This window comes from Pimephales promelas, chromosome 18 (assembly GCF_988280905.1).
Source record: "Pimephales promelas chromosome 18, fPimPro1.hap1.1, whole genome shotgun sequence".
NCBI lineage: Eukaryota > Metazoa > Chordata > Actinopteri > Cypriniformes > Leuciscidae > Pimephales > Pimephales promelas.
The window spans coordinates 3,455,689-3,469,540 of NC_142786.1; the positions used below are offsets into that span (position 1 = coordinate 3,455,689).

A 13,852-nucleotide genomic window follows, 5' to 3' on the forward strand; every position below is an offset into this window, starting at 1 on the left:
CATCATCTCTTCACATAAGTCATAGAAGATAGTGATCTCTCTTTCCACTTCCCCTTCTGCCTCCTCGCACTCTGTTTCTCAGGCCTCTGGCAGCTGTGTTCATGTACTGTACGCCGTATGTCTAATGGATATTGTTGTGTGGTTTCAGATGGTATCAGTGTAACAGGTCTGCCCGTGTCCAGCCCGCTACGGCAGGTCCTAAAGCCACGCTCCGAAAATAAACCAGTCGGCTCTGACGCCAGCAAGAACGAATACAATCACGTCAAGGTAGGAATTCTGTCCTCGAGCTGTGCACACTTTATTTTTCTGCTCTAAAGCTACTCTAGGGCACATGTTAGTGTACTAGGTCAAAGTCCTTTTAGGCAAGTCGTGCCACTCGGCTAGGCCTCCGGGCAGCTATTTTAGACTAACAAGACCAGGCTCCTATCTAAATGAATGGGCAGAGAGTCAGAGCTGCTTTTTCACTGGTCACCGGGTCATAAAAACTGCATGTATAGAAACTGCAGTAAAATTTGATAAAAAATGAGTGAGTCACAGTATGTGCTTGCTCGCTCGCTCTAGATTCTGGGAGTTTCGAACTAATTTGCGGGCATCAGGGAGCCGGGTCATACTTGTGATGTCTGATATTTACACAACGCACACATACACTGCATATCAAATCTGTCGCCTTTTCAAACAGTAACGCATTTTCCGTTGTCGCAAATGACATCATCTGTGCACATGCGTCATTGGAACCAGGCGATAGGCTTAAATGTTTCCCGGCTTGACTGTTAAAAGCAGATGATTGGTTTTCCAGTGGGAGGGGCGGGACATGTGCATACAACCGCCATCTTTGGTGTAATGGGTTTTCCCCTATATAGTTGTATTGAGGATTGAGTAAGTGGCATGTCTCTATATAAATAGTCTCTGACTAGGCACAGGAGGTGTAATGCTGTTTTGATGGTTACTTCAAATCTGAAATGCCCCGCCCACATTTAAGCCTTATAGAGTGCAACAATGCCTGGCCACTTTTCTGGAAGTTCTGGAAGTTTTTTTTTTCATTTTTCCTATGGGGATTTCCAAAAAGTCTCCTTTAAAACGTTTTAAGCCATGAACCAAGCCAACCAGCTATGAAGTGGATCATAATTACACACTTTGATTTAAAGCAAAAAAGTATTTGAAAATCGGACAAAAATACTAAGGCACAAGGTTGTGAACTTAAAGGGTTAGTTCACCCAAAAATGAAAATTAAGTCATTAATTACTCACCCCCATGCTGTACCAACCCCGTAAGACCTTCGTTCGTCTTCGGAACACAAATGAAGATATTTTTGATTAAATTTGAGAGCTGTCTCACTACCACATTGGCTCCTAAGGGACTGCCTCTTGACGGCCCAGAAAGTCAATGAAGAAAATGTTTAAATATCCCAAGTGACTACCGTGGCTCAACTATATGTTTATCAAGCGACGCGACTACTTTTTGTGCGAAAAAACAAACAAAAATAACGAGTTTATTCGACTATTTCTTTTCTTCCTTCTAGGCCAGAACGAGACTTCCTTAGATTTCCACGACGCATGCGCGATCTGCTTACACCAGCTTACACTACTTCAGATCGCAATTCTCGCGCATGCGTCGTGGAAATCTAAGGAAGTCTCGTTCTGGCCTACAAGGAAGAAAAGAAATAGTCGAATAAACTCGTTATTTTTGTTTGTTTTTTCGCACAAAAAGTATTCACGTCGCTTGATAAACATATAGTTGAGCCACGGTAGTCACATGGGATATTTAAACATTTTCTTCATTGACTTTCTGGGCCGTCAAGAGGCAGTCCCTTAGGAGCCAATGTGGTAGTTATACAGCTCTCAAATTTAATCAAAAATATCTTCATTTGCGTTCCGAAGACGAACGAAGGTCTTACGGGGTTGGTACAGCATGGGGGTGAGTAATTAATGACTTAATTTTCATTTTTGGGTGAACTAACCCTTTAACAGCTCTGTAATAACTACAATCAAGAACAATTAAAACTATTCATTTAAAAAATGTTGATTATATACAAAGGTTTATAGCAAAATATGCATATTTAAATATTCAAAACTATGTTGAGAATGTAGGTAAGGATGAGGCATCTTTTGCCTCAATTTACTTGTTTCAACTCTGGTGGAATTTTCTGTACAGCATCTTGGGTAATGTAGTTTTCACCTCAAATTCTGCTGTTAAACATTTACTTTAAAAATAAGTTGTAATAATGTGGGCTCGCGTCTTCATATGAGGCAAATACCATCAATTAACAACCTCGTAGCTCACAGTAAGGGGGTCTTTACATTCATGTTATCGTTAAAAAATGGTGGGGTGGCGATGGCGCCGTGGATAAGACACATGCCTTTGGTGTGAGAGACCCCACTGTGAGACACCAATGTGTCCCTGAGCAAGACACTTAACCCCTAGTTGCTCCAGAGGCGTGCGACCTCCGACATATATAGCAATTGTAAGCCGCTTTGGATAAAAGCGTCAGCTAAATGAATAAATTTCCCAATGGAGCAAATGAATGTTTTTACTTAGTTTTTTCATCCGTAACCAAACTGTTGCTCTCTATTGTGAATAAGTTTTACTAATTCTGCATAAGTGTGCACTAAATATCACATTATGTTCTGATTGGCTTTTTTTGTTGAATCACATTTTTTTATTCTGTATTGCAGTTGCAAAAGACCATTGTGATCATCTCCCTATCAGAGTGTATATCTCTGTCCGTGGTGCTGAAAGCTGTGTGTTTGGAGTGCATGTGGGGCGATTGTGTCTCTGTCCATGGTGCTGAAGTTTGTGTGTTAGCGGGCATATCTTTGTCCATGGTGCTGAAGTTAGTATGTGAGCGAGTGCACCTCTGTCCATGGTGCTGAAGTTAGTGTGTGCAGGATTACATCTGTCCGTGGAGCTAAAGTATGTGTGAGAGACATCTCTGACCATGGTGCTGAAGTGTGTGTTTCTGAGAGAGTTTGTGTGTCTGTCCATGGTGCTGGAGTCCATACGTTTTAGTAGAAGTCAGACTTGCACTGTTGAAGTAGACCTGTTGGTGGGATTTTAGTTTATATGAGCTCTGCTTCATTCATTTTTCATTCAGCAGCTTGAGATGTGGTCCATTGTTCATTTTTTCAGTACATCAGAGGCAAGCCTCACATCTGAGGTGGAGGGGGGAGGGGGGATATGATTCATCTAACTTGTAATGGAGGAATGGACCATCATCTGAAGGATTGTTCACATTGACAATAATTTGCAATAAGTTGCACTAAGACTGGAGGTAATTGATTTTCAAAGTTTTTTACAACTTGAGTGCATCTCGAAACAATTTTTTTTGTATTTTTGTTGACTGTTTAAACATCCTTAAAACAAGATCATTCACAACATGTGATAATAAGTCTTGTTTTTTGTGTGTGGAGAAATCTACCTAGTTAATGTGATTTATGCTTAAAATGCACTACGAATGCGAATTTTTCGGCGAATAAAATTCATTTAGCTGACGCTTTTATCCAAAGCGACTTACAATTGCTATACATGTCAGAGGTCACACGCCTCTGGAGCAACTAGGGGTTATGTGTCTTGCTCAGGGACACATTGGTGTCTCACAGTGGATTCGAACCCGGGTCCCATGATTTTTAGCCGCAAAACCCCTCATTTGTGATTTTTGCAGTTAAGCAGCACACCAATAGCATCAGGACATCCAGCCTCAGGTTGGCCCAATAGCAACTGTCATTACGGCGACCCACTGTCCTCCATTGTGATCGGGGCATAAGACTGACAATCCATCTACCTCCATCCCTCTTGTCATCACTGCATAATTCAGTGCCATTTTCAACAGACAGAAAGAGTTCGAGGATGCTCGGGTGAGAGCGTACAGATGCATCATGAATTGAAAAAAGATGAACAGGGAAGCTAGAGAAGTAATGAGAGGAGGAAGTGATGAGTGACAGGTCACATCGACGCTGCAGGATATATCCTGAGACGCTCTGAATGTTTGAGTCTGGACTGAAGGTAATCACTCCTGCTGCCAGACTGACAGCATCCGACTGCGACTCACACCAGGAAGTGTCTTCACTCACTCCCCCTCTCATAACCCTATCAGCACTGTCCACTGAGAGGGAGACGGTGTCCCGGCCCTCTCTATCTCCAAACAGCTTAACACTGAAGAGGAGAAGTCTCCAGCTCAGCTGTTTCCAGTGCAGTCTTTCTTTCTCATTGTCCTGGCTGGGAATGAGGGGCGATAAAGGAGAAAAAGAGAATCCTGCCCGCTCTGCCGGGCGGCTCGAGCCCAATTTAAGAGCGGATTGAGGCTGTTGGAGAGGGAAGAGTGGGTTTAGAGACCTGGGAGAGTATTTGTGTGTGTTTTTGAAGGGATTCTATGATGAATAGTCGAAAAGAACAGCATTTATTTGAACATTATTAATTCTTTACTGTCCCTTTTTATCAATTTAATGAAGTCCTGCCGAATAAAAGTGTTCATTTATTTTTTAAACCTTTGAACATAGTGTTTCTTAACTGCATCACTCTTTTTTACATTGATGATGTGAGAATTTTACAGTATTATTGTACTTTTTTATGAAATATATGTAGCTTTTTCTTTAACTTAGTGCATTTTTATGTCCTAGGGTTAGCTTTATATTAAAAATAGAAGAATTTGCTTTATTTTTTTATTATATGAAGGTCATACAATTACAATCATTTATTTTTGCTATTTTTAAAATATTTTTTTTAATGTATAGATTTTATAGTTTTAGAAATCTGTCACACTGAAAAAAAATATTGGTGGTTTAACTTAAAAAAATTAAGTAACCTGGCTGCCTTAAAAATTTAAGTTCAGTGAAATAGAAAAAAAGAGTTAATACAATGAAAGAGATTAATTTAATCATCAGAAACTCAAAATATTATGTTATCTGAACTATATGAATGATTTAAGTTGATTTGACAAAAGAAAAAATGTTGTGATAACAAATCATGAAAATATTTTTTTTTACATTGCATAAGAATTAACATTTTTTATATTTAAAACTGATAATCTAAACAAATATTTTAACAATCATCAACCATTTTAGATTTTTTTTTATATAGATTTTCCAAAAATTATATTTGGTCGACCGTCCTGACATTTTCCGATTTTCTGTATAGTAAATATACTTGTGTATATGTGCGAAGAAAACAAAGGCAAATTAAGTTAAATATAACTTTTTTGTGTCTCTGAAATGTGTGAAAGTAATATTTAAATAGGGTGTATTTAGGATACATAAATGCTATGAAATTAGCCTCAGCAAGACAAAGGAGTTAACCAGATTATTAAACATACACTATTTATTGTTTAACTTTTTTAGTGTTTAGTCAATACATCATCAAAATGAGTTTTCTTCTTACCCTGATTCACCACGGTAAGTCTATTATAACTGTATATATTTTTAGACCTGACAAAATATTTTTTGCAGGAAATTTCGTACATATGTCTCGTCATATCCGTAAATCAAGAAAAGTTGCCCCGGCTACTTTGACGTGTTTCTGGTGTGGGAGTGTCAGAGGTTAGATTTTATAACGAGTGGGAAAGGTTGACATGTGACACCATTAAATCTCAAATCTCGGAGAATCTGCTGGCAAAAAGCGAACATGACCGAGCTCGTAATAAAACAAGAATCAACATTGGCTTGGCTTTTCGGAGATGGTGAGAATTGAGGGATTTGAATAGTTGTAAAAGCGATCCAGAGATGGTGTTTTTATTACTCAACATGGTGGTGTTAGTGAGGCCAGTAGGGGGCACTCACCCTATAGTCCCAGTATAGTGACGGGGAGGGAAGGGTCACTTCATTATGGTTGTTGTAGCGCTGTGCTGGGGTGTATTTTCAAGGAAGTTGCGTGTCTATTAATGGGGAAAGCAAAAGTAACGTCTTCAGCTCGTCAGCTTGAGATCATTTCCTTCAAAACTAGTTATATCTTTTACGTTTTATTAGCAGTATCCATCCAACCATATTCATTCATAGTCACGAAACGCTTAAGCACAACCAAAACAATGTTCTTCTTCAGGTTTTTCTTACAGCTAGAGAGCCAAAAGTTTCATACTGTACCTTTAAAAATGTGAAAAGTGCCCATGGTTGAAGAAACACCCTTGCATAGATCCTATCATACATTTATTTTAAAGCCATACGGAGTGTTGCATCCACTTAAATAGCCGTTGGATCCAATTACAGAGGTGCCAAATCTGGGTTCGGCTCGGTCCAGCACAAATACCAAAGCACAGACTCCAAACCTATTCATTTGTTGGAAAGTGTTGTTTGATCCGCATGTGTACTTTTTATTAGTTTTACTATCAAAGCACAACATGCACAGAATGCCAAATGCAGGAGATGTGAAGAACACACACCTCTCAAAAGTCTCTTTTTTCCTCCACCTGTGTTTTCTCAGTGTTCTGTTGAAAACGGCACACACTGCTTCGTCGACGTTTCTTCAAGGATTTGAATAATTCCTCAGCTGGCGCTGGAGGGAAAGTTTTGTTTTGAGGCTGATGTGAGTTCAGTTCAGTAGATTAATGTCTGCTTTCCTGCCGGTACGGAAACGGAGCGTCACACATGTGACCCCCTGACAGCTCCTGCGTGTGAATGCGTACGTTACGGCACGATGTGCTCGTGACAGATCCTGCGGGGCACACGCTCTTAAATGAAGCTGTTTCGACACGCTCCGCCGCGTCCGCCGCGTTTGCGAGCGCACACACACACACACATGCATGCGTATTGTAATAGTAGTCTCATGATTAGTTTGTTTACTTGTTTTGTGCCTGTAAAGGAAATGAAAAGCACTCTTTTTCCCATCAGCGGCTGATATCCAAAGCTTTTTTATTGAAGATGAGCAGAAACGTCATTTATGAAGTCTGACATGCTGCTCTGACGATCCGTCACAGATGTACATAACTAGATGGCACTTTTTCTTGCTAATGCATCTGCTTTTGTTGTGACTGTACATTGATTTGATCACTTGTAATGAAATCAGCCCATAATTTCATGGCGGTGTGGTGTTTATTCAGAAATCTTTCTTTCTTTTTTTCAGTTGCAACAGTTCCTTCAGGCCGATGTGTGTGTGTGTGTTTAATTCAAAGCTCTAAAGTCCAAACACATCAGTGAAATGAAGAGATATTTTCACAAATATGAGTCACGCTGCACCTGGAGGCTTTCCAACTGTTTGTGTGTGTAGCAATAATTTTGGGTACCACGTAACGTTGTCCATCGAAGTGAGCTAAAAATGGAAAATCAGTATTTTAAAATATATTGAAACTTTAACCCTTGTGCTGCATTAGATTTTTAACACCGTTGAGTGCATTAAGGAGCAAAAATGGCCACATATTAAACATTGCCTAAAATATTATATATTATTATTATTTTCCACTTTTACCAAGTTAAATCTTTTAACCAGCATCAGTCCTCATCATAACTACCAAAAATGTATTCAATTTCAGGATTTTAACCCTTTAATTACCAGTTTTGTTTGCGGAACCATCGATTTGTATATGAGGAAAAAACACAAAAATTCAATTATTTGCAATAAACTAAATGCAAAGAGAAAACTTTAGATTTGGATCATCACAGTCCCACTTTGCAAAAAATCCCACTTAGCGCGTTAGAGACCAAAAATGGCCACCTATTAAACATTGCCTATTGCCTAAAATAAGGTGCATTTCCACCCATAGGGAATAAATATGTAGTGACGTCATCTGGTGGAATACACTATATAATGCAAATATAATGCTTTTGCTTCAAAATGAAAGGATGTTTGTGCAAAAATCATGTTTCATGAATTACTGACAGCCTCAGATTTAAACAACGTTTTAATGGGTTTCAATAGGTCTTTATGGTGCTGAGTGTTACTATTTGATCTACACAGTGTGTGTTATACATATTTTGCAAAATGGGATCACATTTTTTACATGTATCCAAAAAGTCACAATTTTGCCAAATTTCATACCATTTGCATTAAAACAGCCAAAATGGTCAAAGAAATTAAACTGCAAAAGACCAAAAATGTCCCTAATGCAGCATAAGGGTTAAATTCGAAAAATATTTTTCAATATGACTTTTTTACTATGTACTATTATTTATTGTTTGTTTTACGCTAGTTCACTCCTATATTTTACAATTGCATTGTAAACTGGAACTGTAGCTATTATTAAATGCTGTAGAATGATTCATTTGTTAATTGTTAGCTATTGTAAAGGTATTTTTTAGGAAAACGTGCATGAGTTGGGTTGATTGTGACTTAATCATGAGACAATATTTTATTGGAAATGTGCATTTGGGATTTGATTGTATATAGTGAAATGTTAGACAGTTGTAATACGTTTATATATTTATTTTAATATTATTTATAGAGCTCGAGTGATCGAATGGAAATCAGGGTTAATTCAAGTTCAGGCGGGCCGCGGATCGCTACACAATATCAGCTGATTTGTTACTCTAATCGACTAGTGTATTGAAGCTCATTCAACCAGTGCGTCACAGTCTTCACACCCACCTGCACCCCTTCACCTCCTAGCATCTTCATAATTCTGTAAAGAAACTCTGTACATAATCATTGTATCTCCTTCGCTACACATACGCTAAGAAACATTTGGTTATTAAAAGGTTTGGGGGATTTGTGTCTCAAGGATGTTACTCAAGCTGTCTAGTATCGCAGCTCGAGCACCTTAGAGCCAAACATTTTCAATGAATTTCATTCTCAAAGTGGCTAATATTTTAAATTATTAATAGAATTATAATATAATTAACTATATACTTTATTAATATATATTTTCTTTGTGACTTTTTTTAATAATGCCATGCAGTAATAGGCACAACAAGACCAGATATGTTTGATAAAAATGTAAACGGGGTGAATTTTGATTTCATGTTTTTCCCTATCCCTTTCCCTATTATTTACGAAGGTCAAATGTCTTGTTGGTGTGTATCTGTCCTGCTGAGATGATGTTTAGAAGACTTGGTTGTACTGGTAAAAGACAGTGCGCATGTAATGTCACTTCTCACTGAATTGTAAAGCTCTTTTATTTTCCTCTTCAGACCAGTAAGGGTTTGGATATCTAATGCTATTGGAGTCAAAACACACATACACACACAAACACTTCAAATGTATTATTACTTTCTACGCTTTTGAAAGAGGGTTGAAGCGTAGTGCATCTTCTCGTGCACATCCGTGTGTGTGTGTGTGTGTTTCCCTGCAGTTGGCTATTGAAAGTGCTTACACAGTAGTCAGAGCTGCAGAATAACTGCCATACATCATCTCACAGATGAGCTGCCAGAAACACACACACACACACACACACACACACGGGCACGACTCCAGCTGCTGATACGGATCTTCTCCTCCCTCTTTCTTCCTCTCGTTCAAGTCATCGCATCACTTCCCTCTTCACCGGGTTTAAATGCCCTATCCATCCATCCAATCCATCTATCCATCTATCTATCCATCTATCCAATCCTTCTATCTATCCATCCATCCAATCCATCTATCCATCTATCTATCTATCCATCCATCTATCTATCTATCCATCTATCCAATCCTTCTATCTATCCATCCATCTATCTATCCATCTATCTATCTATCCATCCATCTATCCATCTATCCATCTATCCATCTATCCATCTATCTATCCATCCATCTATCTATCTATCCATCTATCCAATCCTTCTATCTATCCATCCATCTATCTATCCATCTATCTATCTATCCATCCATCTATCCATCTATCTATCCATCCATCTATCTATCCATCTATCTATCTATCCATCCATCTATCCATCTATCTATCCATCCATCTATGTATCCATCTATCCAATCCATCTATCTATCCATCTATCCATCCATCTATCTATCCATCTATCCGATCCTTCTATCTATCCATCCATCCATCCATCTATCTATCCATCTATCCATCCATCCATCTATCCATTCATCTATCTATCAATCCATCTATCTATCCATCTATCCATCTATCTATCCATCCATCTCTCCATCTATCTATCTATCCACCCATCTATGTATCCATCTATCCAATCCATCTATCTATCTATCTATCTATCTATCTATCTATCTATCTATCTATCTATCTATCTATCTATCTATCTATCTATCTATCTATCTATCTATCTATCTATCTATCTATCTATCTATCTATCTATCTATCTATCTATCTATCTATCTATCTATCCATCCATCTATCTATCCATCTATCCAATCCTTCTATCTATCCATCCATCTATCTATCCATCTATCCATCCATCCATCCATCTATCCATCCATCTATCCATCCATCTATCCAATCCATCCATCTATCTATCAATCCATCTATCTATCTATCCATCCATCTATGTATCCATCTATCCAATCCATCTATCCATCTATCCATCCATCCATCTATCCATCCATCTATCTATCAATCCATCTATCTATCTATCCATCCATCTATGTATCCATCTATCCAATCCATCTATCCATCTATCTATCCATCTATCTATCTATCCATCCATCTATGTATCCATCTATCCAATCCATCTATTTTTAGACAAGCTTTTAACTAGCTATATGGTGGTGTTGTAATGTGTGTTGTGGTTTTTATTTCTTTTATTATTTGTTTTTTTTTTAATGTAAAGCACTTTGTGACCCTTCATGTCTGTGAAAAGTGCTATATAAATAAAGTTTACTTACTTACTTACTTACTCATGAAAAACTCATTTTTGGCTTTTTTTGGTTCAGAAACTAAAAAAAAAAACCCTGATTGCTTAAAAAAAGCCTTTTAACATACACTCAAATTTCTTTTTTTAGCCAGCCAGGAGACAGAAAGCCGTTTAAGACAGACGTTAAACCAACACTAAAAGTGGCTCGTCTGAAAATAAACAGTGAAACTGTCGTGACTCTGAACGGACCATCTGCGTCTCCATGGAAACGCTAGCAACACTGCACAGCGCTGGAGTGTGTGTGTGTGTTTAAAACGCACATGATTTTATTTAGGACTAGTTTTGTGGGGTTGTGTGTTAGAAAACACACACACAGAGTTGTCTATTTGTGTGTATATTTGTTTGTTCCAACTTTAAGTGCCTACAGTGGCACAAAGAATACAATCGTATCTTAGCAACAGGCAAACTTGGCATTTTAGGAGTTTCAGATGGGTGGCATCAACCCTCAAGAAACGAAACGCATGCACACACTGTTACCTAGCTGTCTGAATGAGGGCATGCCATAGACATCTAAATAGTTGTAATTACCACAGACTAACCTACTCTGTATCTCTCCTCAGAGTTGTGACTGGTTAGGACTGTGTGTGTTTCTCTGCAGTTTTGTGCAAATGTGTCAGTGTGAATGCATTCAACTGTGGGTTTTGAGAGTCTATATTCAGTGTGTGTGTGTGCCAGTGTTTTCTGAAGCCCTCCGCTGCTGCTGAATCTCCAACAGCACTGCAAAATAAGTCGCAAATGAGAGTTTGCATGCTGAATTGGATTTAATGGGACAAAAAAAGATCATGTATCACAAAATAATTGTGAGAAGAAAAGTCTTCCGTTGAGTTGCACCCAGAAACAAAGATATCTTAAACGCTTTAAAAATATCTTTCTGAGAAATTTCAGTGGACAAAAAACAAAAACAGACAACATGAGCTGTGGGGAAATTATAAGTGATATAGGAGCTTTATACAGCAGATGCCATTGAAACACAAATCATGTCTATTGGTCTAGGTCGTTTGTTTTCAGTCAGTCTGATGACTTCACTGAGGTAGTTTAGTTGTAATGGTTACTCAGTTCATATTTAACTTAATGAAATGTAAGTGTTTCTATATATATATTTATATATTTATTTATTTTATTTTATTATTTATATATATTTATTTTTTTGGAAATTGGAAAATATTTTATTCAGCTCATTAAATTGACCGTAAATACATTTAGAAACTTTCAGAATTTGCCTTGTTCCCACTGTGCAGGCTGGTGGTGGTGGTGTAATGGTGTGGGGGATGTTTTCTTGGCACACTTTAGGCCTCTTAGTGCCAATTGGGCATCGTTTAAATGCCACGGCCTACCTGAGCATGGTTTCTGACCATGTCCATCCCTTCATGGCCACCATGTCCCCATCCTCTGATGGCTACTTCCAGCAGGATAATGCACCATGTCACAAAGCTCGAATCATTTCAAATTGGTTTCTTGAACATGACAATGAGTTGACTGTACTAAAATGGCCCCCACAGTCACCAGATCTCAACCCAATAGAGCATCTTTGGGATGTGGTGGAACGGGAGCTTCGTGCCCAAATCTCCATCAACTGCAAGATGCGATCCTATCAATATGGGCCAACATTTCTAAAGAATGCTTTCAGCACCTTGTTGAATCAATACCACGTAGAATTAAGGCAGTTCTGAAGGTGAAAGGGGGTCAAACACAGTATTAGTATGGTGTTCCTAATAATCCTTCAGGTGTGTGTACATATACTGTATATATACACACAAATGGACTGATATACGGACAGAGTAGGTGATTGTGGCTTTGAGCATATCTTATCATATATGCTGGGTGCATCTCAGTCCATGTGTGTAATCTGGACAACCAGACCGAACAGACCATATGCTCACACACACACACACTCAGTTCAGTTCAGTAATGCATGTGTGTGATTTGATTGATTGGCTCAGTCTGACTTGTTTTATATTACGTGTGTGAGTGTGTTTTGTATGAACAGCTGGTTTCTTGGCCGTCTAGTGTGTAGGACAGCAGTCTGTCAATGAGGGAGTGAGGTTTGAATGTGCTCTGTTTGCTTCATCGCTATTATTATTGCTCATTGTTAGGGTTAACAATTGAACCCATTGTTTGAAACAACGAACCCTAATGCCCTGCCTACACATCACTGAACTGAATTGATAAATCCTAATAGACTCTTAGACTTTTGCTTTAGAATTGATACTTGGAAATGTATACTTTAATTCAGCAAGGAGGCATTCAATTGATCAAAAGTGACTTTATGTGTGAGGTAGGGCCAATACAATTGAATATATATTAATATTTCTTGTTGGTAATAATAAGCATGTGGCAGTGCATGTCATGAATATGAAACTCACAATTTCAACACTCAATTTCTGGTGCTGTTTTACATGTATAGTTCATTATTTTCTGTTATATTTTATTCTGTATATAATCTCCATGAAGTTGTCACTCAACTACAGCCTCTCGCGTGTTTTGCTGCATCGCTTTACTCCTCATTTGCATAAAGTGAACCTTTTCTTAGCATTGTTGCAGCGCTGAACACGACCACATCGCTTCACTATCAGTCATTGGGGTTGTTTGAAATCGGCAACTCCCAGTGATCCCGTGTGTGTGTGTGTCAGGGGGAACATGATGCCATAGAGAACAACATAAAGGTCACTAGAGGCCAGTGCTGATAAACACGTCTGATAACCTGCTGTTATCAGGATCACGTACCTGTACACACACACCTCTTGTTCAGCCTATCTGAGGAATAGACCATAAAAAAACACTGAAATAAGCAGGATAATTCACATCCGTTCTGTTTTTCATACACCTATTATGTGAATAGAAAGGCTTAGCATGACTAGAGATGAAAAGTAAGCAGTATTTTAGACCAATGTTTCCCAACTCTGTTCCTGGAGGTGGTGAACATGATTTCACATTAGAGGCATACTCCACCGTTTTTTCATATTAAACCATGTTATTCCCTCAGCTAAGACGAGTTGATACACACCTCTCTTGTCTCAGTGTGTGCGCTCAATCGCTCTGGCGCGCAAGAGATTAGTTCACTTTTGAAAAAAACTTTTGCTGATAATTTACTCACCCCCATGTCATCCAAGATGTCCATGTCTTTCTTTCCTCAG

At 38.4% G+C, this 13,852-nt stretch overlaps 1 protein-coding gene across 2 annotated transcripts in view; it reads left to right on the forward strand.

The window, feature by feature from the left end:
• trappc9 (trafficking protein particle complex subunit 9) overlaps window positions 1-13,852 on the forward strand; it is a 213,673-nt gene that overhangs the window by 106,277 nt on the left and 93,544 nt on the right. For both annotated transcript variants that reach the window (XM_089122730.1, XM_089122731.1), the window contains one exon: window positions 149-267. In XM_089122730.1, the coding sequence (XP_088978856.1) occupies window positions 149-267 (119 nt within the window). The remainder of the gene's footprint in view (window positions 1-148; window positions 268-13,852) is intronic.